The 24,255-nt window shown below is 39.9% G+C and overlaps 1 protein-coding gene across 4 annotated transcripts in view; it reads left to right on the top strand.

Annotated features, from left to right (window-relative positions):
- PCNX2 (pecanex 2) overlaps positions 1-24,255 on the top strand; it is a 245,881-nt gene that overhangs the window by 36,093 nt on the left and 185,533 nt on the right. For all 4 annotated transcript variants that reach the window (XM_045009100.1, XM_045009098.1, XM_045009101.1 and 1 more), the window contains 4 exons: positions 12,712-12,847; positions 15,589-15,731; positions 17,785-17,938; positions 18,033-18,065. In XM_045009100.1, the coding sequence (XP_044865035.1) occupies positions 12,712-12,847; positions 15,589-15,731; positions 17,785-17,938; positions 18,033-18,065 (466 nt within the window). The remainder of the gene's footprint in view (positions 1-12,711; positions 12,848-15,588; positions 15,732-17,784; positions 17,939-18,032; positions 18,066-24,255) is intronic.

Here is a 24,255-nt window from a genome sequence, read left to right as displayed (position 1 = left end):
AGCTGAGAGCATAAGAGTGCATTAATAATGTGTAAAGAGTATGTGAGAGCATGTCTCAGTCTGAAGGAATTTGTACTCTTTTCTCCCCACACTCTCTGAAGGTGGAAAACACCTTCAGGGGCTTGGCTGGATTCAAATATCAGCCGCTGTCACCCTGCATTGGCTCAACACTTTCATGATATGGCCTGGTAGGATCTTCAGCTCATGAATATTCAATCTGCTAATGTGTATGCCACAGGGTTGTCATTCTTCAATTTTATGGTTTTATTGCTTTTGTCTTTGGTGCAGGAAATTTGCCTAACATTTTTAAAGCTGGAGTTTTAATTCTTTCTGTTGTTCAGTTTGTTCTGAGATATCCCATTAGTTCCATCAGGGTTTAATAGGAATAAAAATTCTGTTTAAAGTTTGGTCCAAACACTCCTATTTTCTATATCAAAATCTTGCGGTTTTTTTTTTAAATAGTGTTTTTAAATTTAAATGATTCATAAAGAGAGTCTTTAAACTTAAATAATGTATTATCCTTCCTTCTTAACAACCCTTGGACTGGTTCTTCCTGTTTTCCTGAGTTTGAAAAGGAGTTCCTTAAACATTGCCAGATAACTGATTAATTCCCCACTTAGATACATGTTTTATACTCATGGCTGCTAATGTTAGTAACCAGTTATAAGAAGTTAGTAGGTTTACATATTGGTCCATAAAACATCTAACTGTTCATATCACAATGGTATCAGGCAGTTAATATAGTTAGGGCTTGCATTTAGATGCAAAATATTTGGAAATAAACATCTCAAAGGAAGCTTATCCTATCTTTAGCATTTGAGGGACAACAAAGGTTTTCACTGTTAAGAGAAAACATGAGTTGTTTCTTCTGCAAACACTTCCAAGCATAAATGTTCTGAAAATTTGAAGACTTTAGAGTGTTTATAAAAGAAATCAATTTCAGTAAGGATATTTCTAGAATTCTTTGTGTGGGCTTAAAATGAAAAGTTTTTCTTCTTGCAAAGAGGAGAGATAAAGAGGCCCACTCTAATGACATATTCTAAGCATCACTCATCTTTAAAACATTCTGATTGAAGAGTATCCTCACATTCTTTTTACACAACCATATTTCTTTCCAAAACATAAATATTCTAAAAGGTTTTTTTAAATAAAGCTCATTTCTGTATCAAACTGGTGTTTTGTACGTGGGGGAGGTATCTGGTTGTTTGAGAAGACACTCTTTTTGGTTTCAGAGTAGCAGCTGTGGTAGTCTGTATCCGCAAAAAGAACAGGAGTACTTGTGGCACCTTAAAGACTAACAAATTTAAAGCATGAGCTTTCGTGAGCTACAGCTCACTTCTTCGGATGCATAGAATGGAACACACATCCGAAGAAGTGAGCTGTAGCTCACGAAAGCTCATGCTACAATAAATTTGTTAGTCTTTAAGGTGCCACAAGTACTCCTGTTCTTTTTGGTTGTTTGCCTTTTGACTGAATGGTTCCTTGATTTACCACATACCAGTTGTAGTACATTTACAGTTGAAGACTTCTGTCAAATATTCTATACAAGGAATAAATCAGAATAACTAACAATTACATAATGTTCAGAAACATAATATAAAATAAAATAATATAGAACATTAAAGCAAAATAAAAGTTATAAAGCTGCATTCCACATTCAGTGAAAACAAGGTAATAAATATGGTTTTATGACTAAGGAGGTGGTGTTTTCTTTGACATTTTTGGTACCTGTCAGTGGTTGACAGAAAACAGATATTTACATGTGTGACAGACCCAGGCCAGTGGGGTACAGGAGTCTGGTAGAGGGCAAATATACTGGTCACTAGATGAGTAGTTTTCTGTTCCCTGAGTGACCAGAGCAGGGGCTGCACTAGAGTAATCAGGAACCTGCTAGAACCAATTAAGGCAGACAGGCTGATTAGAACACCTGCAGCCAATCAAGGCAGGCTAATCAGGGCACCTGGGTTTAAAAAGGAGCTCACTCCTGTCAGGGAGGGAGGAGCCAGAGGAGAGGAAGTGCGTGTGAGGAGCTGGGCGCAAGAGGCACAAGGAGCTGAGAGTGAGAAGGTGTGCTGCTGGAGGACTAAGGAGTACAAGCGTTATCAGACACCAGGAGGAAGATCCTGTGGTGAGGATAAAGAAGGTTTTTGGAGGAGGCCATGGGGAAGTAGCCCAGGGAGTTGTAGCTGTCATGCAGCTGTTACAAGAGGCACTATAGACAGTTGCAATCCACAGGGCCCTGGGCTGGAATCCGGAGTAGAGGGCGGGCCCGGGTTTTCCCCCAAACCTCCCAACTCCTGATCAGACACAGGAGGAGGAGTTGATCCAGACTGTGGGGAAGATCACTGAGGTGAGCAAATCTGCCAATAAGCGCAGGACCCACCAAGGTAGAGGAGGAACTTTGTCACACATGGAATTTCCTTAATTATCATGTATATTTTATGTAATTAAATAACTAGTTTTAATAAGCACATCAGCTATCCTGTTCTCAAGCATATATGTATAAAAATAATTGTAAATATCTCATAAAATTCAGTAAAGGTGAAACCAAGCTCTTAACAATCTACAATTACAATAATAAATATAATAATTGTATCCATAACTATTTTTGCATCAATAGTGAGTTCTATCCCCTGCAGTAGAGTGAATTGGGCCAGAAGGTTTAGCTCAATGTCAGTTACTGAATTATACAGTAGTAAACTGATCTGTATTCTTGCAGCACCAAGCTAATATATCCCCGAAACATATTTAATTGCTTGTCTGAACCGTGTTCTATTTACACATTAGGATTCTTATTAAGAGCTTGGCCTTCTAATGTAAAAATAAAAATGTCAATATTTATTACCTTCTAGTAACACGACATTCCAGAATGTGTGTCTGAAATATTGTCTTCTAAGGATTCTGTCTTTTTAAATGACTAAGAACACAAGAGATTGATTAACTACTATGTGGACACATTATACCTCCTGGTTTCACATCAATCAAAAACTGAATTCAGTTACTGCAAACTACTGCACTTTTTTCAAGTTACAAGTAGCAATGTGACACACTGTCTGAACCTATAGTCTAGAGAAATTGAATATTTGATTACCCTTTGTTTGTCTCTGGCCTACTGGGGAGATGTTCATTTTAGAATTAAGTAATGGACTTCCAAAGCCTGTTCACATCCCTTCTCAATACTTCATCATGTTTAGAAAGACAAAAAAAGGTGAATTGAAATAAACTTGAGATTACTAATGTAAAACCAAGTTGAGTATTTTCATAGTGTGTCTAGGTTTTTCTGCTAATGCTGAAAAATATATTGCTAATTTAAGTGCTAGTGTAAAATTACAAGTTTTAATATTAAAATAATGGTATTCGGAGAAATCTTGAACATAAAATCCAATATCTAAATGTGAACACACAGAATACTTGTCTGCAATCACAGAATAATCTATGAAACATATACATCTATCGTCAGGTTTCCCTCACAGTTTGCTTTGCCATTTAAAATTATTTTGCTGCTTTTGGTAAATCTTTAGTGAAAGTTTTAGTACTTGTATATATTCCCAAACTACTGGATAAGCTATCCAAACTCCCCATGGCATTTTTAAAGGGCTTGAAGCAGCTCACAGATCTATTAGCACCACAGCTATGTTTGCACTGTGAAATTTGGCTGCTTTCTACCATAGATTTTGGTGGTGATGATGAGACAGTGATTTTTTGTATCACAACATCTTACCCTAAATGTGTTCACATCTTCTGGCATGTCTGCACTGCCGTAAAAGATCCGTGGCATGGCCATGGCTTGCCTGGGACAGCTGACTTGGGCTTGGGCTGCAGGGCTATAAAACAGCAGTGTAAATGTTTGGGCTCGGGCTGGAGCCCAGGTTCTGAGGCCCACCCCCCCTCACAGGGTCCCAGACCTCAGGCTCCAGCCCTCAGGCTCCAGCCCAAGCCCAAATGTCTATACTGCAATTAAACAGGCCCTGAGCCTGAGCCCCTTAGCCCGAGTCAGCTGGCATGGGCTGGCCACAGGTTTAATTGCAGTATAGACATACCCTAAGTGACTGATGTATTGGCAAAAGATATGTTGCAGTTTTTCACACAGTATTTGATTAGATGTCACTTAGTGATGAAATACTATGGTATTCTGCCCCAGCCCCACATAGGGTGACCAGATAGCAAGTGTGAATAATCGGGACAGGGTGTGGTGGGTAATAGGTGCCTGTATAAGGAAAAGCCCCAAATATCAGGACTGTCCCTATAAATCGGGACATCTGGTCACCGTACCCCCACAATGCCTACTGCTCTTTGATCTGTGGGAATGGGTAATTTGTCAACATCTCCTGAAATGAGTGCCAATGCAAGGTCATATGCCCAAAAATTACAAGTCAGCATCATTCTCAGAAGTGCAGTTTTTGCTTGTAGTGTTTCAGAGGCTAACTTACTGATTTTTAGACCCAAGTATAGGTGTGCCCAAACAATTGATATTACCTATGGGCTTTGGAACATCTTTGTTTGAAGTGGTGCGATTCCTACCAAAATCATCTATAGTTGCATCCATTTATAGCAGAGAAGCATTTTGTCCTTTAGCTTCAGGTAAGAGGTTCAGTTAGCAAATACTCTTCTTTGGGAGATGTGAACTTGTATTCTTTAGCCTGTCTCCTTTCTGAAGTATGTAAACTCTTGCAAATGGAACAGAATCCATGCAGGACAGATTCATGACACACATGCATTGATATTGATTGGTACCGAGCTGATATCTGTTTAGAATGGTTTGTTCTTCAAAAATGGTTGCTAATCATTATGCAACCTTCTTTGGTCCAAAAGTGTTTGATTCATTGGTTCAAATATAAGCTTAAGTGGCGGACATTTTTTTTTATAGTTCTTTATCATTATTTGTATTACAATAGCAGCTAGCAGCTTCAACAGTGCCCATTGTGCTAGGCACTGTACAAACACAGGAAGAGACAGTCCCTGCCCAGAGGAGCTTACAATCTAAATTGATAAAGGGTCAGAGAAAGGGGTACAGTGTACAAGCTGAAGATTGAGAATTGGAGCCTGGAGAAGGTAAGTGACTTGCCCAAAGTATGAGGCAGAGCTGTGAACTCAACTCAGCTCCCTTGAATCCATGTCCAGTGTCTTCACCCCAAGGCCATCCTTTCTCCCTAAGTGACCTTTGGGTAATCATTTTAAGACCATGGTAGACATAAACAGAAAAATGTGCAAGTTTATTCAATTCTTGATTTCAAATTAAGAAAGCAAGGAACTCTGCTCACGCTGTTAGATGAAGCCCTGCCGCTAAACCTAGGCTGCCAATGGGCCTTGTGATAGCTTATAATGTGAAATTCATTCCAACAGAAAGAGAACTCTGTTAATCTCTGGTTTAATTGGTTTTGTCTGTTTGCTTTCACAGTCAGCTCTTTCTTCAGCAGCAGTTGGGACCCTAGGCTAAAAAGAACTAATTGCAGCAAAAATAGTGTTTCTAACAACTACTAAGAAAAAAGTTAATTTAAAATATCCTTCCAACATAGCTTTTAAAGGCTGTAAAATGCAAGTGTTTCCGGCCTGGGTCTCATTTGATTCACATTCACTTCCATAAATAAAGTAGCTGCTGAGTGCTTTGTACTGTACGAAAGCATCTATCTAAACACCTTAGCAGCAACACACATCTTCTGGATAAGTGCATTAATACTTTATAGTTTTTACCTCTGGCAAATTCCCCAAACACCTTATAAATGTACCTTTGCACTTCAAACTTGTGTTGAAATAGTAACATACACTGTTTGCAAGTTGTTCAGCACTGAAAGATGCCATATCACTAAAACAGCTATTTTTTCCGCTCAACAAGGTGACTCAAATGACAGAGACAGCCTCTAGCTATAGTAACAAGCTGCTGATTCTTACTATTAGTGAAAAACTCATGTTGCCCTTTGACAAATGTAATGCATTTGCTCCACTGCACAGATTTTGAACTCTATGCAATAAAAATACAATGGGATCTTTGGGGATTAGAGGAGAAAACTCAGAGACCCAAATGCACCCAGTTTTGGGATTTGTTGATTTCAGATAGATTTGTTCTTCCAGGGTCCTTTTTAAATGTAATTCTATAGGAAAGTTTAAGCATTAATTTATTTTTTTGTGGTTAAAAGTTATAATTCCATGCTGCTTTGAATTCTAGACTTACTTGTAAGTCATGGATTTTCCTAAACCAAATGGTGAACCGCCCTTTACAAATGCAACACAATTCTGTGGCTATCTTTCTGCCATCCATTCTGTAAACAAGAGGAAAAGGATTTGTAACATATTACCATATATCCATTTACAATCTCTTCTAGATTTTCAGCTGCTGCAGCATCTATTCTTGCATTTTTAACATAGAGGGGAAATGGATCTTTTGACTGTAATATGAGTCCGTGAGGGCACCATTGCCACATGATGGCAGCAAAATCCTGTGGAGGAACAAAAATCTCTACAGCTATATAGTTGTTGGTGCTTAGTCTGGAAGATCATCAACAAGGTTGCTTTACCTTTTTTTTTTTTTTTTTCCCCCTCATGGAAGAACTGAAATAAAACTTTAAAATCACATGCCCTTCACACATTCCATGCATTTGGGAAGTTATTTGCCTTAACATTGCTGAGGTCACTGTTAAGGTTTTTCCTCTCTTTCCTTTCATTCTCTCATTTATTTTATCATTCTGGGAAGTGGCAATAACCTGGCTTTGGCACATTACAATTCAGTGGGTTCAACTTGACACACACATTTTCTGTTAAGGCTAAAAACATATAAAATGCTCTATAGAGAAACACCACCAGTGCATTACTGATATTCTAGTAATCAGGACATGAGGAGTAGCAATGTGGTTAAGTGACAGGTCGCAGATCCTAGAGTGTTTTCGATTTTCTTTCAAGAGGAGTACAAAGAAAAGTGAGATGCTTCCCAGGAAAAATATTTAAAACCCCTCCCTCTCTCCTCCCCCATTTTTCTGGAAAATGTATACTAAGCTGTGGAACTTTGAATCATACAACTAAAGATCTGTAATTATTCAAGGATTATTATCCATTTTTTATTTTATTAAAACTCAGACCAGATATTCTTCATTCTTTCCACTGTCAAATTGAAACTCTAACATAACCTTAACTGTGTTACCACTACCACTGTACCCATAATACATAATGTTGTTTTAAAGAAACAATATCAAATCAAATGTGGATCAATATTTAGATTGTTGCAAAATATTTTCTCAACATTTAAGACTAATTAAAATGTTTTCAGGATTTTTTGTAACTTCTAATGGGAACAGTTAATTTTAAAACAAATAAATACTCCCCTTCAGTACTCTGTTTACATGGCTGCACTGAGAACCTGAAAGTGAAATTGCCTATTAAAAAAGGATATCTAATTTCACTAATATTATTTCCTAGCTGAGAGAAATGCAGAAAGTAAACAGAGTAGTACAGATAGCAAAAAGCAAACTGGATTTTAAACTATTTTGGTTTTATTAATCTAAGTTGCTCTCAATAATATTGTTAAGGAATCTTAATATGGGGTTTTCAGTTGACAGTGTCCCTTTAAAAATCATAATTAGTGAATTTATAGAAAAAGAGCAAAGAGCGCTTCCTAAACTTCACAGCTTTTTCCTTGTCTGTCATAATCAGTTTGATGTGCAATTATCTAATCTTCCGGGTGCTCTGATTTTATATATTTCTACTTTCATTCTATATTTCAATTTGCCTTCTAATTTTTAAGAAGAAAGCTTTGTCATCTAATGTCATAATGCATTAAATGTAAACCACCCATGGCTTAAAAAGAAAAAATCCTCATAACTGATGGGTTTAATGTCATGACTTATCTAGATGTATGAGCCAGATGAGTGCTGCTGGAGAATCATTCCAGCAGCAATGAATGTAGAAGAGGGAGACAGCAGGAGAGCCATGCAGGTGAGGAGTAGGAATGATAAGGAAATGCTGGTGTAGATCCATTCTATGGGGCAGGAGCAGGGAGTCTTGTGAAGTGGCAGCAGGAAGAAGACGACAGTGAGAAAAGGGAATCTGTGCAGATGTTGATTCAAGACTTGTATCCTTATATTATCATAAATGCAAACTCCTGCATTAGTACAACAAAGTGATAGAATTTGAAAGTGCACAAAAGGCAAGGAATTCAGAGTTATGCGTACCAAGTTAGCCTTAATGGGCTTTTGTTTAACTTGGTCATTTAGGCCTCAGTTCAGGAAGGTACTTAAGAATGTGCCTAACTTTAAGCATGTGAGTAATCACAGGAAGTCAAAAAGGAACCAGGCTGAATTAGGACCTTACCCAACTTTAAATTTTAAAAATGTGTTTTTTTCTATATATATCACATTTTTTCTTGGCTGCATTGTTCCTCTGGTTAGCGGGGTTGTGGTTTTTTCCTAGTTTTTTAAAAAAGTAATATTTGGCTAAAATATTTTAGTTGGATCAATTTACATGACTTCTTGCTAAGCTCATAGGACCCAGTTGCTGCAGTCTGAAGCACTGACTATAGGATCTTTCCATTCAATAGCTTATTAGGCATATCTCTTTAGTCAGGTTGTTTTTATTATTTAGGCACAATCATAATGTTAGCCACAGCATTTGCTGTCACCTCTTCACCAGGGGTGGCTCTAGCAATTTGGCCGCCCCAAGCAGTCATGCCCGGGAGGCGCCCCCGAGCCGCGGGAGCAGCGGACCTCCCGTGGGCATGACTGCGGAGGGTCCGCTGGTCGCGCGGCTCGGCTGGACCTCCCGCAGCTGCGGGCGGTTCGCTGGTCCGGCGGCTCCGGTTGAGCTGCCGCAGTCATGCCTGCGGGAGGTCGAGCCGAGCCGCGGGACGAGCGCCCCCTCCGCAGTCATGCCTGCGGCAGGTCCGCTGCTCCTGGGGCTCCGGTGGACCTCCCGCAGGCATGACTGCGGCAGGTCCGCCGGACCAGCCTGCCGCCCCCCCGGGAAAGGGCTGCCCCAGGCGGGTGCTTGCCCCGCTGGGCTCTGGAGCCGGCCCTGCTCTTCACATTCACGCTGAAAGGGAAAGATCAGCCCAGGACTCAATAAAGAATCATTTACTTAATCTAGGAGTTCTTGACATTTTTAACTATCTGAATCACATGGGCCATTTTCATTACCACTACAAACAGTTCTTTTTCTCTCCTGCTGATAATAGCTCACCTTAACTGATCACTCTCATTAGAGTGTGTATGGTAACACCCATTGTTTCATGTTCCCTGTTTATATAATTTTTCCTACCGTATTTTCCACTACATGCATCCGATGAAGTGGGCTGTAGCCCACAAAAGCTTATGCTCAAATAAATTTGTTAGTCTCTAAGGTGCCACAAGTACTCACATTCTTAATAGAGTATCTTGCGGACTCCTTCTTCCCACTTGTAGAGGTGTACGGTCCCCACCCCTCCCATTCGTCATTGCACAATTATCTCTGTGGCCACAACTGCAGCTGCTTACAATAGAAAAGTAATATTAGGAAGATATTTTATGTTCTTTCAACTGTAATTCAATACAGCAACACTACATAAAGAGAAAAAACAGCACCGTTTGGCTACCAGAAGGTGGACATTGGACCACATTTTGGGGATCTCTCACTATAACCTACCAGAATATTGTCTCTGTCCATGCATTTATTGAACAGTATGAACACACTTTAAGCAAGGGGTCCATCGGGGGAGAAGTAGATTGTGTATTTTCTTCGAATGCAAACTTCTTTCTTGATCTCACCTCAGATAACTTCAGTCTCAAGGCTGGATAAGTAGTGGAATATGGATCAGTATGAGCTGTGTTATTGCTTAGACTGATTTTTGGCAAAAATTTTCAATGACATAAAAAAAGTCATGAAAGACAAACAGGAAATTTATAAAACAGATTTTCAAGTGTTTTGTGGTTACAATAAAATATTTAGTGTTGTGCAATTGTTCAGCTAAATTGATGCTTGTTCCATGGTGTAGTAGAACTGTATGCTGAGTAAAAAAATATAGTAGAATGTTAATCTCTTTCAGTTATCAACAGAGGGTGCTCTGTGCCTTTCACATTAGTCATGCATATGTTACATGTTTGTCAAACATATCTTTAGTTATTAATTTACAGTTCAAAATTTAGTGTAATTATACCTTTGCTTATATTAATGGTGCCGTTTATGGTAGATCTTGATTGATTCTACAAACTAATGTATTTTCTGTTCATCAAGGCCCCATCTTACACTATGATGTTCAACTTTATGTTACAATTATTCAGTAATTAGGGAGTGTTTGCTCCTATTTATACATTATATATTCTAATTTTATGGAACCCTGTTATAGGTTTATAAAAACACAAACAAAACTGTAGAATTTCTTGTTGGTATTCGTCGTTAGTGTGATAATGATGTGTCATCAGACATGGTGTATATCTTTGAGTATAAGTAGTTTAAAAATTAAATTGTTCAGTATCGGAAAGAGGGTATAGCACGTGAATGTGAGAATGATCAGAGCCATGTGAGACATAGGGAGGAAGACGACCAAGAAGGTGGGAGCTGGGGGAGACTGATGATGGAGGCAGCGTGAGAAATAAAGAACAAGAGATAGATTAGGTAAGATTTTTTTAACCTATACTAATGTTCTCAGCAAATGTAAATCAAAGTGTACACAGAAGCAGCTTTCCAAGTGCAGCACAGCCTCTATTTTTGAGTTGCTGCTTTTCCCACCTCTGCCTTCCCAGCTGCACACACTCCACCCCTCTGTCTGAACTGTCCTACTAGGCTTCTAGAGTTCCTGACTTTCCCACTGCTGGCCTCCTGGGTGTTGACAACCTCTGGAATTAATTGCATCTGCCAGACACAGCTGGTGGGTGGAGCTGTGAATTCTGCTGCTGAGAGGAAATAGAAAATAGTATGTTGCCCCACTAGGCTTTCCGAGTTATCTTCTGGTCTCTTGGGAGAAGACTTGAACTCTAAGGGAAGGCTTGATTATAGGGAGAAGCGTCATGAGTCTGTGGTGGACAGAATTTTTGATTGGTCCAGAAGGCAAGGGCAAGGGATTCTGGCCAGAGGGTTGTGGTGTGTGAGTGTAGTATCATCATGCCAGGCCATTCCTTATTAGATGTGGGATAAAAGAAAATAGACAAAAGGTAAGAATGAACCAGACTTCACTTGGCTTTTGCAAAGCAATGGCTAGGGGAGTGGGCAGACAGTTTTAAAGAGATGAACTATGTAAACATAACATGCAACACTTCATTCTCTTTTCTGTATCTTACTGGACAGCTACCCTTATCTATTTACTTTTCCCTTTTGTCTGGCATATGCTTAAGGAATTTGTATGGAAGGTCTGGCTTACTAAAGTTGAAAGGATGGTCCAGTGGTTAGGGAACTAGCTTGGAACTTGGAAGACCTGTCCTCAATTCCTTGTTCTGCTGCAGACTTCCTATGTTACTCTGGGCAAGTCACTTAACCTCTCTGTATGTCAGCTCATCATCTGTAACATGGGGGTTATAGCACTGCCTTACCTCACAAGGGTGTTGTGTGACTAAATAAGTTAAAGCTTGTGAGGCCCTCAGATACTATGGTAATGAGGGCCACATAAATACATAGGGTTGATAAAGGCTAGGAGATACTGAGATTAGAATGGGGAGGCAGATGTGGAAACCCCAGTTGTGACAGGAAAAGTGAATAGGTATCCAAAAAGAATCCCATCCAAGAGTAACATTTAAATGATGAATTCTCAGCAAGAATTTTATTTAAATAAAGTGATGTCAAGTAACGGGATTGTTTTTTGCAATCCAGTGTGTATTTTATTATTAAACAGTGTATATTAGACTCTTTACCAAGGTTTTATTATTTAAGTGCTAAATGTACAGAATTAAGAAGAAAGGACTAGAGAAAGACCTGCCATGGGGACTTGCATTCTAAGACCTTAATTACAGATGCAGTTGAACAAGAAGGGAGTTTTCACAATATCTCAAATGATGGGCTGACAGACACCTATGCCTAGAAAGAAGGATTTAGGGCTGACTAAAAAGAAAAAGCATATTAAAGATTTCTCTTGCAGAAATTTAAAGTAAATTTTAGTGCTCCTGAAATGTGGTGGATTGACATAGTTGGAAACTGATATCTGTTGTCCACATGATAAGTACTAGTGGACAATGATAGCACAGTCATACAGTGTGACTTAAGCCCATCCAGAGGATGGACCACCTCTGGGGCTTAAAGAGTTAAATCTCTGCCCTTTCATCCTTGAAATGTTTGCTGAGACTACCAGAAAGGGTGCTATGAAGGAGCATATTACCTCTTTAAGGGACAGCCAGGGGCTCACAACCAAAACAAACAGAGTAATTAAAGAGGCTCCCTACTTTGCCCTAGGGCTGGTCTATTTAAACAGGAACAGAGAGCTAAGCAAGAGCAGAGCGCCTCCTGGATTACACACAGAGTTTTTTGGCTGTAAGATCCTGGCTGATCCTTAAAGAAGTAGTATACATCTTCAGAAGTCCCTCTTCAGATAGTGGCATTTCTGAAAAGAACACTTTTCCACAGGGGACTGGACTGCAGTCAACAAACAGCCATCAAAATAAATGACTCTTGGTCACTAGAGGTCTGAGCTAGATTTTATCTGATGAGGTGGAAGGCTCCATGTCCCACTATGGATCCTATGAGCCATCCAGACCTCCTGCTGTATTGTATTGGTATTGACTTGATTATTTCTAAAACCATTTCATTCCTTTTTACCCCTGTGCACAGTGAAACACAGTTCAGTTCCTCTAGTACTCCCACTTCGGAGAGTCAAGAACCATCTTCAGGAGATCACGCTGCAAGTGCACTCCAGCAGCAGCTCTTACTGATGGTGGCACGAAGAACCCTGTCAGAAACACCACGGGTACGTTGTATTTCAGTTTCTAACATTTTAACAAATCGTGTCACATAAACATGTTGTAGAACCGACCACCTGGTGTGAAGGCAACCATTTTAACCCTTTTGTATTTATATAGTATTCCTTTGCTGGGAGGGCTTGTTTGGCTACACATTGAGTAGTATATTACTAGACAAGTAGCCCCATTGGCTTAAAAATAATAAGGGACTACTCTGAGCAAAGGTGGCAGAGCTGGGTCCTTAAGGAGCATTTTGGAGCTTTTTTTTAATAACAGGGACAAATTTTCCAAAGTGCCTTGTATTAGAGTATTTAGAGATTACTATGAGTCTAAGTCTGCTAAGCATTCGCATTAGGCACATGTTAGCTGTACAAAGAGACTGCCAACATGTAAATAGTCTCTTATTGTAAAAATTGAAAACCAGAGGACACAGCTGTTAGGATTTTATACACATTGCCAAATTTTAATAGTTTGACACATCTACTTTGCAGATTAGTGTGGGCACGTAGGCCTAAAATATCAGGTCTGTCACCTCTTTTCTGAACTGGGAAGTAAAACTTTTAGGGCCTGATCCTGGGTCCTGGACATCATTTGTGGGATGCCAGAGCACCCTCCACTTGCAGCAGCTGGAGTTGCTCATCACCTGTCGGAAGCAGGCCCTTAGTGTTCAGTTTGGTTTGTAATATGACAAGGACATAGTTTATTTTTATAGTTTTTGTGGATTTGGGGTCTCTGACACCCTCCAAGCTGTCTTCCAGAGTTTGGAGATGCCCTCATCCCAAGCTTAACACCTTCACCCTACCCCAGCATGGCCACTTCAAGTCTGATGTTAATAAACCTAAAACATCAGACAATTATTTATCTTGACTTAGATTTTTAACAGGAACTAAAAGTTGACAGGAAAGTAGCTGTTGTAAGATCATTTAAAACTCATTTTTTTGCCGATGTATGTTATAAATGCATATAAAATGATAATTTAGATTTGTATAGAGATTTCTGAGCAAGAATCTCAAAAAACTTTGCAGGCTTAATAAATATTTGTAAACCACCTGCTAACTAGAGAATTATCATCACCCTTATCTTATCTATAGGAAATCTGAGATATTGAGAAGTGAATGTCTTCCCCAAGATCACACTGCAAGTTTGGGACTAGAATCCATGTTTTTATGGCTTCTAATCTTGTGATTATAAGTGAACCCTGTTGAAGTCATTAGGAGTTTTGTCATTGACTTGGATGGGTCTACGTCCAAATTTCTTGGTCAAAATATAGTCAAGGTCCAGACTCCAGAGAAAATAATAATAAAAATAACAATGATGGTAATAAAAAGATGTGGAGGTCCATTCAAAAGTGTCTGGGTGTCAGGATTTGGCCCACAGTCAACATATTGACTACCCCAAGTCAGAGCTTCAGACACCCATATAAGTTAGCTGAGAACTTGTCTGTATGAAAATTTAGTTCGTAGCAAGCTGCAGTGTGAATCTGCCTGTACTAGCCTGCAGTGCATTAACTCTCTGTGTAGACCTTATAGATGTGCACTAACAGTTCATGTCAAAGTGGGGTAAATCAAAGCACGCTAACAAACTGTCAGTGCATGTCAGCAGGGGCCACATGGACAGTTAGTGTGCGGCAGACTAATTCAGGGTAGAGTCACATTCCAGTTTGATGTGAACTAAGTGTTCATGTAGACAAGCCCTACTTAATTTCATTCATTTTGTGGATGGGTAAATGGAGGCACCAATAGATTTAGTGTGGCCTCGTGCAAGTCACAGCCAGTCAGTGACAAAGCACTGACTACAACACAGAAGTCCTGATCTAGGCCCAAGTCCTGCAAACCCTTATGCACATGTTTAACTTCATGCATATGTATAATTCCAGTGAAGTCAATGGGACTGCTCATGTGCTTTGGAAAATAAGGGCTATAGTGCCCTGTTTAGATTTTTAAACAATTCTTTTGCTAGCATTGTCATTTTTCTACTCTTTTTCAAGTCATAAAACTAAATTAGGAGAGTAGTAGTAATGAATTTAAGGTGAGTGTGATTAAAAATAAAAAGGAAAAAGAACAGGAAAATTGATTACTATAATAGTTCCTGTTGGAGCAGAGGTTGTAGAGCCAGGAGACCAAATATAGAAAACACTCCTAGATGATAGATATTATCAACAAAAATTTTAAATGTTCATATTTCACTTTTGGCTTTTTAAAATCCTTCACAGTACATTAAGTAAAATTTCTAAATTGTAACTTAAATAACGTAAAAACTGTGTATTATTTGAATTCATATTTTGCTTAAAAATTACTGTGACAGAAGGAACACAATCTGTCTCAAATCTTATTTTATGTCACTTGGAAATATTGATCACTAGGATTCTAGTGGCAAGAATCTTTTCCCATCAAGTACGGTTGTGGCTTATGCTGTGGTTGGTCTGCAGTGTGGAAGAAGCCAGAAAACCATAGATAAGATAAACCACGGGGATTAAAGAAAAAAAATTTGTTACTAAAACTTGTTAATGTATTGTTAATAGTATTTTGCATGTTTGGCATAACTTCTGACCATCTATAAGAAATGAGATTAATATATTGTGTTCCTTATGGTTGAAATAAAATGGAGAGTAAAAATTTTCACCAGTATTCATTTATAAAGAAATTGGAATGAAACATTGACATATACATTCTAACTTTCAGAGCATGTACTTTAGTGGCAACAGTATGCCAATATGAAACTCTGTGTGTGTGTTTTGTTTGTTTTAAAGCATCTGAGTCAGGACTTTGAGGACTCTTCATGCTCTTCAGCACAACGAAAATTTAACAGGCAGTTTTACAAATTTATTGTATTTCCTGGCAAGTGGATTAAAATCTGGTATGATCGGCTTGCCTTGTTGGCATTACTGGATCGGTAAGCTTTCTTCATATTAAGTCGCATGAATTTCTTCTCACAGGTAAAAATGCAAACTATTAAAAAAGGAGTGAATGGTGGGACTCCTTTTAAATAAATACCTGTTTAGTTTAAGTGTGGGAAAATGTTTCTGTGCGCCAAGCCTCAAACTTCAGAGCTTTTTCTGGCCAATGACCCTTCTATATAAGAAGTATCCACAAAATTAACGAGGAGCCCAAAGAATTCCTCCGCATCTGAAGAAGTGGGTTTTTTTACCCACGAAAGCTTATGCTCAAATAAATCCCTTAGTCTTTAAGGTGCCACAGGACTCCTCCTTCTATATGAGAAGAGACCTTGATTTATGTGAGGGCCCAATTTGTGCGATAGTCCCCAATTTGACTCTGGACTCTGGGCCTGCTGCCTCTGGCATAGGCGCCGACTCTGTGGGTGCTCCGGGGCTGGAGCACCCATGGGGAAAAATTAGTGGGTGCTCTGCACCAGCCAAGCTCCCTCTGCCCCTGCCTTGCCTCCTCCCCCTTCCAAGCACGCTATGTCTTCGCTCCTCCCGCTCCCTCCCAGCACTTCCTCTTCTTCCCACCCACCCCCCCGCCGCTGCCTAACAGTTGTTTGGCAGTGCTTAGGATTTTCCGGGAGGGAGGGGGAGGAGGAAGGACGTGGCGTGCTTAGGGGAGGAGGCGGAGAAGAGACGGGGCAGGAGCGGGGACTTGGGAGAAGGGGGTGGAATGGGAGCAGGGACTTTGGGGAAGGGGTGGAAAGGGGGCGGAGTGAGGGTGGTGTGGGGTGGGAAGAGGTGATGCAGGGGCGGGGCCAGCGGCAGGGAAGTGTCGAGCACCCACTGGGCAGAGGGGAAGTCAGCGCCTATACGACTGATTGATTGAAAATTAGTGTTGTGTGTGAATCAGGAAAAGAGAAGAAAAGAGGGAAAGGTGCCAGATTTTTGTCACTGAAATACTTCCAAATTTTAAGAACAAAATGCAGGCGGGAATCCCCCTGTTTCCCCACACCCTAACTCAATTATTTTACGAGACACAATTCTGTTTCTTTCTCTGGCATCTCTTCTTCTTTTCTTTCCCCCATGTCAGTTGTAATCAGCTGTTTTGGCAGTGCTCTTTGCTGCTAGACCCTCCGCCCCTTATAATCTGCTAGACTATTATCAACCCAAAACAACTAAGCCTACATAGACAGTGACTGCAGGCTAGTCTGTCATGAGCTTGATCTCTCTTTGTGAGGGTATATGCCCTATATGCATGTTAATATTATCTCTGCTGCAGATATTTCAGAAGACAGCTTTAGTGTTCTACAGAAATCATGGTATGTAGTAAGAGAAGTTAGATCTAGCATATATGCTGCTGTATATGTGGTGCCTTGTCTAAGCGCTTCAAGTGCATGGAAAAATATCCACAATACACTCTTTTTGTTATGGATTGAATATTTAAATTGCTTTTCTCTGCACACCTGTTCTAATAAATCTTATTAAACATGAAAGATTTAATATGTTTCAGTACTACAGATAAGAACAAATTGTATATATTTTCTAATTCTATATTGTTAGAGTTGCACTTTAAAGAATAATTTTAACATGACAACAGTATTGCTCGCCACCTTTGGCCACATACTATATTTTGTCTTTAGCATTTTTAGTACATGAATGCATATCATTCCCTTTAAAAACTGTTTTATAGAGAGATTTACAGGGAAATGCACACTAAAGTATACAAATTACTTGGTGAAATTCTATGCAGAAAGTCAGACTAGATGATCGTAATGATCTCTGCTAGCCTTAAAATCTATTCAACTATGAAATAAAATAAACAGGTTTGGGTGTCATAATGAGATGTACAACTAAAGACTTAGAATGAAGAATTATACACTAAGTCCACAAGCAGTTGGTGTAGAGTTTTGAGGGCAGATCCTCAGGTGGTGTAGTGTTGTAGCCAAGACAGTGCAGCGATGGCAATTTACATCAACTGAGAATCTGTCCCTTTATCAGCTAATAGTTACATGGGTACTTTTCTCCTTTTGAAACCCCTTTTTATTTATTTTATTCCTGTAGGACTGAAGCTATCAAGGAGAACGTGTTGGCTGTTCTTCTAGTAGTTCTTGTCTCACTTCTTGGGTTCCTAACTCTGAACCAAGGCTTTTGTAAAGACATTTGGGTCCTCCTGTTCTGTCTTGTCATGGCCGGTTGCCAATATTCCCTTCTAAAGGTAAGAAATAAGTATATTTCCTATCCACAAAATCTCCTGGAATTTTTGGGGATCCAAAAACCTGTAAATATTTTTTTTCTGTTTTTGTTTTTAGAGTGTTCAGCCTGACCCTGCCTCACCAATACACGTAAGTCTCAGCAAGCAGAGCAAGTTTGCTTTTTATAGTATCACTTTTGTACTGAGAGGGAATCAGTTGGTACTGTTATGATGCTACCCAGGGTCATCATGAGGCACCACCTTACCGCTACCTGCTCTTAGTGTGCTGTCGTCTCATCTGTGCCTGTTGCAGTCCAGCTCCCTGGAACCAATAACCTCTGGCAACACAAGCGCTACCTTCCAGGCCTCTGCAGACCTCGTTCCCTCTCTGCAGGCTAGTGATAGGCACACAACAACCCCTGAGTCCTCGGAGCAATTCCTGTAGCATCCAGCCCCTTGTCCACCAGCCACTCACAAGAGTTACTAGATACGATGTCCCCAGAGGGACAGTATGCACACAAGAATTCTGTAACCAGGGTGGGATGAACGAGGCAGCTGCCCGGGGTGGAAAAATGGGGTGAAATGCCAAAAAAAATATTTATTTAACAGGCCAAGCCCCTGTCTACAAAAGTTTGTCACCCAAAGGAATCTCCCAGCATCTCCAGCCAACATGACTGGAATCTCTCTTTCATGAATGCAAAAAGTGCTGTCCTTTTGCTTCCTTGGTTAATGATAAAATGGTGTCCTTTTGTCGTCTTATATCTCCCAGGTTTCAGAGTAGCAGCCGTGTTATATCTCCCAAACATCCATTGTTTGTCCCAAGAGTCAGGATGACCCCCCATGGTTTATTCCCTGGTGTGTTGACTTCATGTGCAAATGGGGCTTCCTTGTATTGGCTTTAGATGTTTAATTTATATGTGAACCAAGACAGATAGGGGAATATACATCCTTTTGTTTGGCAGAAACCAATGCTGCCTCGATTCAGACTCTTTTTAGGAACATATTTTCAGTATATATACACAACTTTTTTCATGGTATTTGTGCATGCATTTCACAATGACATTAATGATCCGTAAGAACCCAGCTTTTATTGAAGACCTCACATAACATTCTGTACGATAAATACTATGAAAGCAGGGTGCGAGGTGTAGTGAGATTGTCAGGCCTGCTAGGAGTTGCTGTTACAGAGCAGTGAACCCTTTGCCTGTTGGCATTGATGGGTTCTTAGTGTCATAACAGTGAAACATTTAAATAAGTAGCTCTTGTAAATATTGTTGGTTGTTTATCAAGAACCCTATTGTGTGTGGCTTTTGTGGCTTCAGTACTATTTTTATTCATGATTGATTATTTGAATTCATCATTACTTTTGGGTACTCTATGTCCTAAAATATAATAAACATAAATATGTCTGAATTAGATTATTCAGAAACTCAGTCATGTGGCATCTGACCAACATTTCCTCTGTTTTCCATTAACAACTGTTGGCTTTTAAAACAGCAACAATCCAGACTCATCCCTCAGTCTTCAGTCAATAGGGATTTAAAATTCATCTTCAAGACAGAGCATTGATTTTTAATCTACTATTACTGATGTTTTCCTCAAAGTCATTAAGAAAAAGTACATAATTGGCTGATCAAATAGCACATGCTTCCTTATTAAATTAATCTATTCCTATAATTGTATTTCTATATAATATTCATCCTTCCTTCATGAAGTACCATAACTGGGAGAAGTATAATTGAGGTATCAGCGATGTATTGTTGTAAATTGTGACTAGCAGTATGTGTATTAGGTTACATTCAGAAGAGATATGCAGGATCTGCCTTACTGTGAGTATTAGCTACCCTGGTATTCTGAATCATATCTCCAGGGCAGTAGTACATTAGAAATACTGATTCTGTGTTGGAAATGCATTGGTTTGCTGGCATCCGATTGTCCTATCTAGGAATATCTCTTCCAGGAATAACATGTGCACCAGGGGAAAAGATTCAGTGCCTCTGTTGCTCCCAGGATAGTGAAAGAAATGGAAGTGTGATATTGGATACAGTACATTAAACAAATAAGATATGTGTTCTAACACTTATCAGTTGGTTAGCTGTAATGTAAGGCAACCAGTACTAGGTAAGGGGCATGAGCAAAAATCAATACAGTTGATTTTCTTATCTAGAAACATAATGTGATGTAATGTAAGGGGTGGGGGAGGAGTTTGCTAACTGTTGTAGGAGGACTGAACTTTTTCTCCAAGTCAGAATATTGTGTGCGCTCACTCAGCATCTGAGCCTATCCTTCAGTTTGTTGGTTTTGGACTCTCTCACCTTCTGGGAAGTCTGCAGCTAGGTAAAAGAGCACCTGCTGTTTGCAAGCTGCTATTGGGAGTGGTGTGGGGAGGGTGGGAACTACAAATCAGCTCCATCTCCTTGATCCTTTCCCTTTTATAGTGAGTTTTAGCCTTTGTCATTTTGAAGATTGGAAATATAAATTCATTTTTAAATCAAGGTTCTTTGCAGTTTATAGTTGTAAATTCTACCAAGGTGAACTTGCAGGAAAGGAAATTAAGAATCCTTCATCAATCATTCCTAGAAATTATGGAATTGCTCAGCTATTGCACGTTTGCAGGCAATTCATGCCTACCTGAAAACTGGACAGTGTTGATAAACATTAGTTTACAATTCCATTCCTTGTAGTGTATGTTATTTCCAGGGGCTTTAAAAGATATTCAGACCTCAGTAAAGAGCTAATTTTCTAGATGCCAAAAATAGACCATATTTGTTGGTTCGACTAACACATTTCTACGCACAATAATGTGAACAGTAATCAAATCACTTGCACATGCAAACATTGATAATGTGCACATTTGTTTAAGAGGGGTGGTAACCAGCATAATCAAAACTTCATTATAATCACATCCTAGCTTAAATTATTTGTAGCATCAAAGACGAAATAACTAATGAAGCTTAATTGAGGCATATTTTCATACAATACCATGGCTAGAATTTTACAGTCACAGTAAAAATGTTGTTATAACATCATCCATCATACTATATTCTACATGTCATGCAGTATTATAACAAAGTGATGATATACCTGATTCCTCCCACAAGCCTTGGTTTATTAAGAAGTGCCTGTAAAATATTTTTTCGTAGTATCTTTTCACTCAACATTTTAAACATGAAAGGCATATTTAACATAAATTAAACTAGAAGATTTAATCCGTATTGCATTATGCATTATAATCACTTAAAAGTTATTAAATTTTGTAAAATGAGATGTATTAATAGAGGTTTGCTGGAATTAGTTGGCATCATTAAAAATAAGACAACAAGTAGGCTTGAAAGGATACCATACTGTACTACTTCATAATTCACACAACTACATTAAAATTAAAGTAGAAAGATTGCTTGATGCTAATGCGAGGATGCAGAACAGCAGGGAGATTAAAGAATGATCAGTGTTATAAACCTGAATGACAATGCAGCTGAAATTTTCCAAATAAAGCTAGGGAGCAATGGGATAATCTGGGGGTTCTTCTGGGTCTATTTTTGTTCTTGGATTCTCAGGCTACAGTGGCCCCTCATGCTTTTGATCATCTATGGCTTCTAGCAGACTCCAAACATTTTTCCCAATCTCTTTCAGACATACGTTGCAGTCGTCGGTCATGGCTTTGTCATCTTGAAACTATACTACTGTAACAGATTCTATTTAGGACTGTCCTTGAAGACAGCCCACAGTAATAAGAAATAAGGAATACATTTTTGACTGTGAGGATAATTAACCTTTGCAACAATTTACCAAGGGTTGTGGTGGATTCTCCATCACTGACAATTTTTAAATCAAGATCGGATTTCTTTTTTCTAAAAGACGAGCTCTCGATATTATTTTGGGGAAGTTTTATGGACTGGGCTATACAGGAAGTCAGACTAGATGTTCACAGTGATCCCTTCTGGCCTTAGAATTTATTAATCTAGTCAGGAGACGTGGAATGCCAATGCCTAGTGTGCAAGGCCGGCTCCAGGCACCAGCTGAGCAAGCTTGAGCTTGGGGCGGCAGATTCTACAGGGTGGCATTCTGGCCAAACCTAGGGCGGCATGGCCGCTTTTTTTTTTTTTGTTCGCTGCTCTGGCCGCCCTGTAGGGGGCGGAGGAGGGGAGCGCCCTGCAGCAAACTCGGCAGGGCAGCCCACGTCCTTCCCTCCCTGCCGACCGGAGCAGCGCGGAGCCCTCCCGGCAGGTGGCGCGGCGGTCACCTCCCCTCTTCTCTCTCTCTGACCTCCCCTCTTCTCTCTCTCTCCCCCCCGCTCCCTCCCCCTCCTTCTCCCCTCCACTAGACCGGGCGTGCACCCTGCAGCACAGGGAGTCCCCCTGCATCCTGGCTCCGGCCACCCTGTAGGGTTTTTTGTTTTGTTTTTTTACCTCTGCTTTGCCGGCCGCACCGTTTTTTTGGTTCCCCCCCCCCCCCCCGCGTTGCTGCTCCGGCCATGCCCCCCCCTTTTTTTTTTTGCTTGGGGCGGCAAAAAAGCCAGAGTTGGCCCTGCTAGTGTGGAGTGTGTCACTATGAGCATATAAGGCGAGTGCTCAGATCTCTACAGTGGTTTCCTGTTCACTTCATGATGCAATTTAAGGTGTTGCTGAATAGCCTGAAAGTCCTGTATGTCCGTCCAGGGCCAAGTTTTGTGGTAGATATCACAGCAGGCCTCATAGAAGCAGTCTAATTAAATCATCTGGGATCCTACTTCTGTGAACAAAACCGAGGTCTCAGCAGAGTAGTGTCAGATACCAATGTGATGGGTACACTTTAGATAGGTAGATATATATGGCTTCTGCCTTTTGAAATTTTTTCCAACTAGTTGTCTGCCAGAGTCTCAGGTTAGTGAGCTTCAGAGTACAACGTAGAGCTCATTTAATGTGATTAATGTTCAGTTTCTGTGTTTAATAGTTTTGTTTTGCTTTGCTTTGGCATTTAGTTTGGAATGTTCTCTGCTTTTAGTGCTTAGTTGCCTAATTCTTGCTGCTGACAGCTCTAATGCTGCTTTCTGAGAGAAAGTAGGGCCTGAGTTTCACTCACCCTGCACTGGGTTAGCTCAGGCAAGTAACTCCCACCTAACACCTGCTTAGACACTTGGCTTTCATTCATAAGCCCCTTGATGTTTCCTGCTGTGTACGTACATGTGTGTGTACACACACGCTTCCTCCCTCTCCTCCCCCCTACCTCTTCTTCCCCTCCTCCCCATTTTGTGTGTCTTTCAGAAATAGAGCCACACAGGAAAAAACACTACATAGAGCTGGTTGAAATTTTCCCATCAAATTATTTTTAATTGAAAAAATGACTTTTCAGCTAAACAAAAATTGTTGGAAAACAAATACAAAAAACAAAAAAACAAACAAACAAATATTTTTGTTGAATATTTTCAAGTGTTGTTGAAAAAATTAAAATAATAATAATCAGGCTTGGAGTTATTATTTATTTTTTGACACCAAAACCCCAAAACCTAAAAATTTCAAATAAAAAATTTCACAAAATTAATTTTAAAAGAAGTTGTTTCAAATTTTTCACAGGGGAAAATAATTTGCCAACCAGCTGTACATATAACCAGGTAATCCCATTTAAAAAAAAAATAAAAAAAATCTAAAGATGTTGCAGGAGGACTCAGGGGCAGGTCAGCTTTACCAGGATGAAGTTGTTTCATTATGGTGAAATTGACCAGTACAAAGCAAGTAGTATTTTGTAGATTATTCCTTAAATTTATAATTCCCTTGTGTCAATGATAAACTGCAATCCCTGCATCCCTTATCAATGGAAGGCTGTCTGGTCTGGGAGCATGCCAGCCGGCATGGGGTGCAAATGTGCTTTTCTCTAATCCTTAAACCTCTGAAAGGCATTAATGTGTCCACCTCCAGCTGTTGATACAATAGGAACTTGTTTTCTCGAGCGAGTGCTGCTGTAGGAGAATTAGCAGATATTGGATCTCTTCAAGGAACTTCTACCTCCTGTCAATTAGCCACTTCCCAGCCTCATGAGTAGCCTCTCAGTGTTGAGCAATCACCCTCGTGTGAGGCACAGTTGACAGGCCCTCCTTCAATGCCCATATCAGCAGCAATCTCTCTTTCTCTACTGCTGCTTGTCCCCTGTGACTGGGGAGCTTGAGTGGTCTGTCGTGACCTAGGCAATATTTGCTCCTTGAGACATCAAGTGGCAAATATGTCAGGATATCACCTTAACACATGGGTGCCATGGGGTATTTCTTCCTTTTTTTGATTGTCTGGCTGCTCTCCAGGCATATGGCTATATTTTTAGGTGCCTCCTAAAAGGCACTTAAAAGCCTGGATTACTACCAGAGCAGAGGA

The sequence above is a fragment of the Mauremys mutica genome, chromosome 3 (assembly GCF_020497125.1).
Source record: "Mauremys mutica isolate MM-2020 ecotype Southern chromosome 3, ASM2049712v1, whole genome shotgun sequence".
NCBI classification, from domain to species: Eukaryota; Metazoa; Chordata; order Testudines; family Geoemydidae; genus Mauremys; species Mauremys mutica.
The sequence above is the reverse complement of the archived record's forward strand: the minus strand, read 5'-3'. Positions and strand labels throughout refer to the sequence as shown.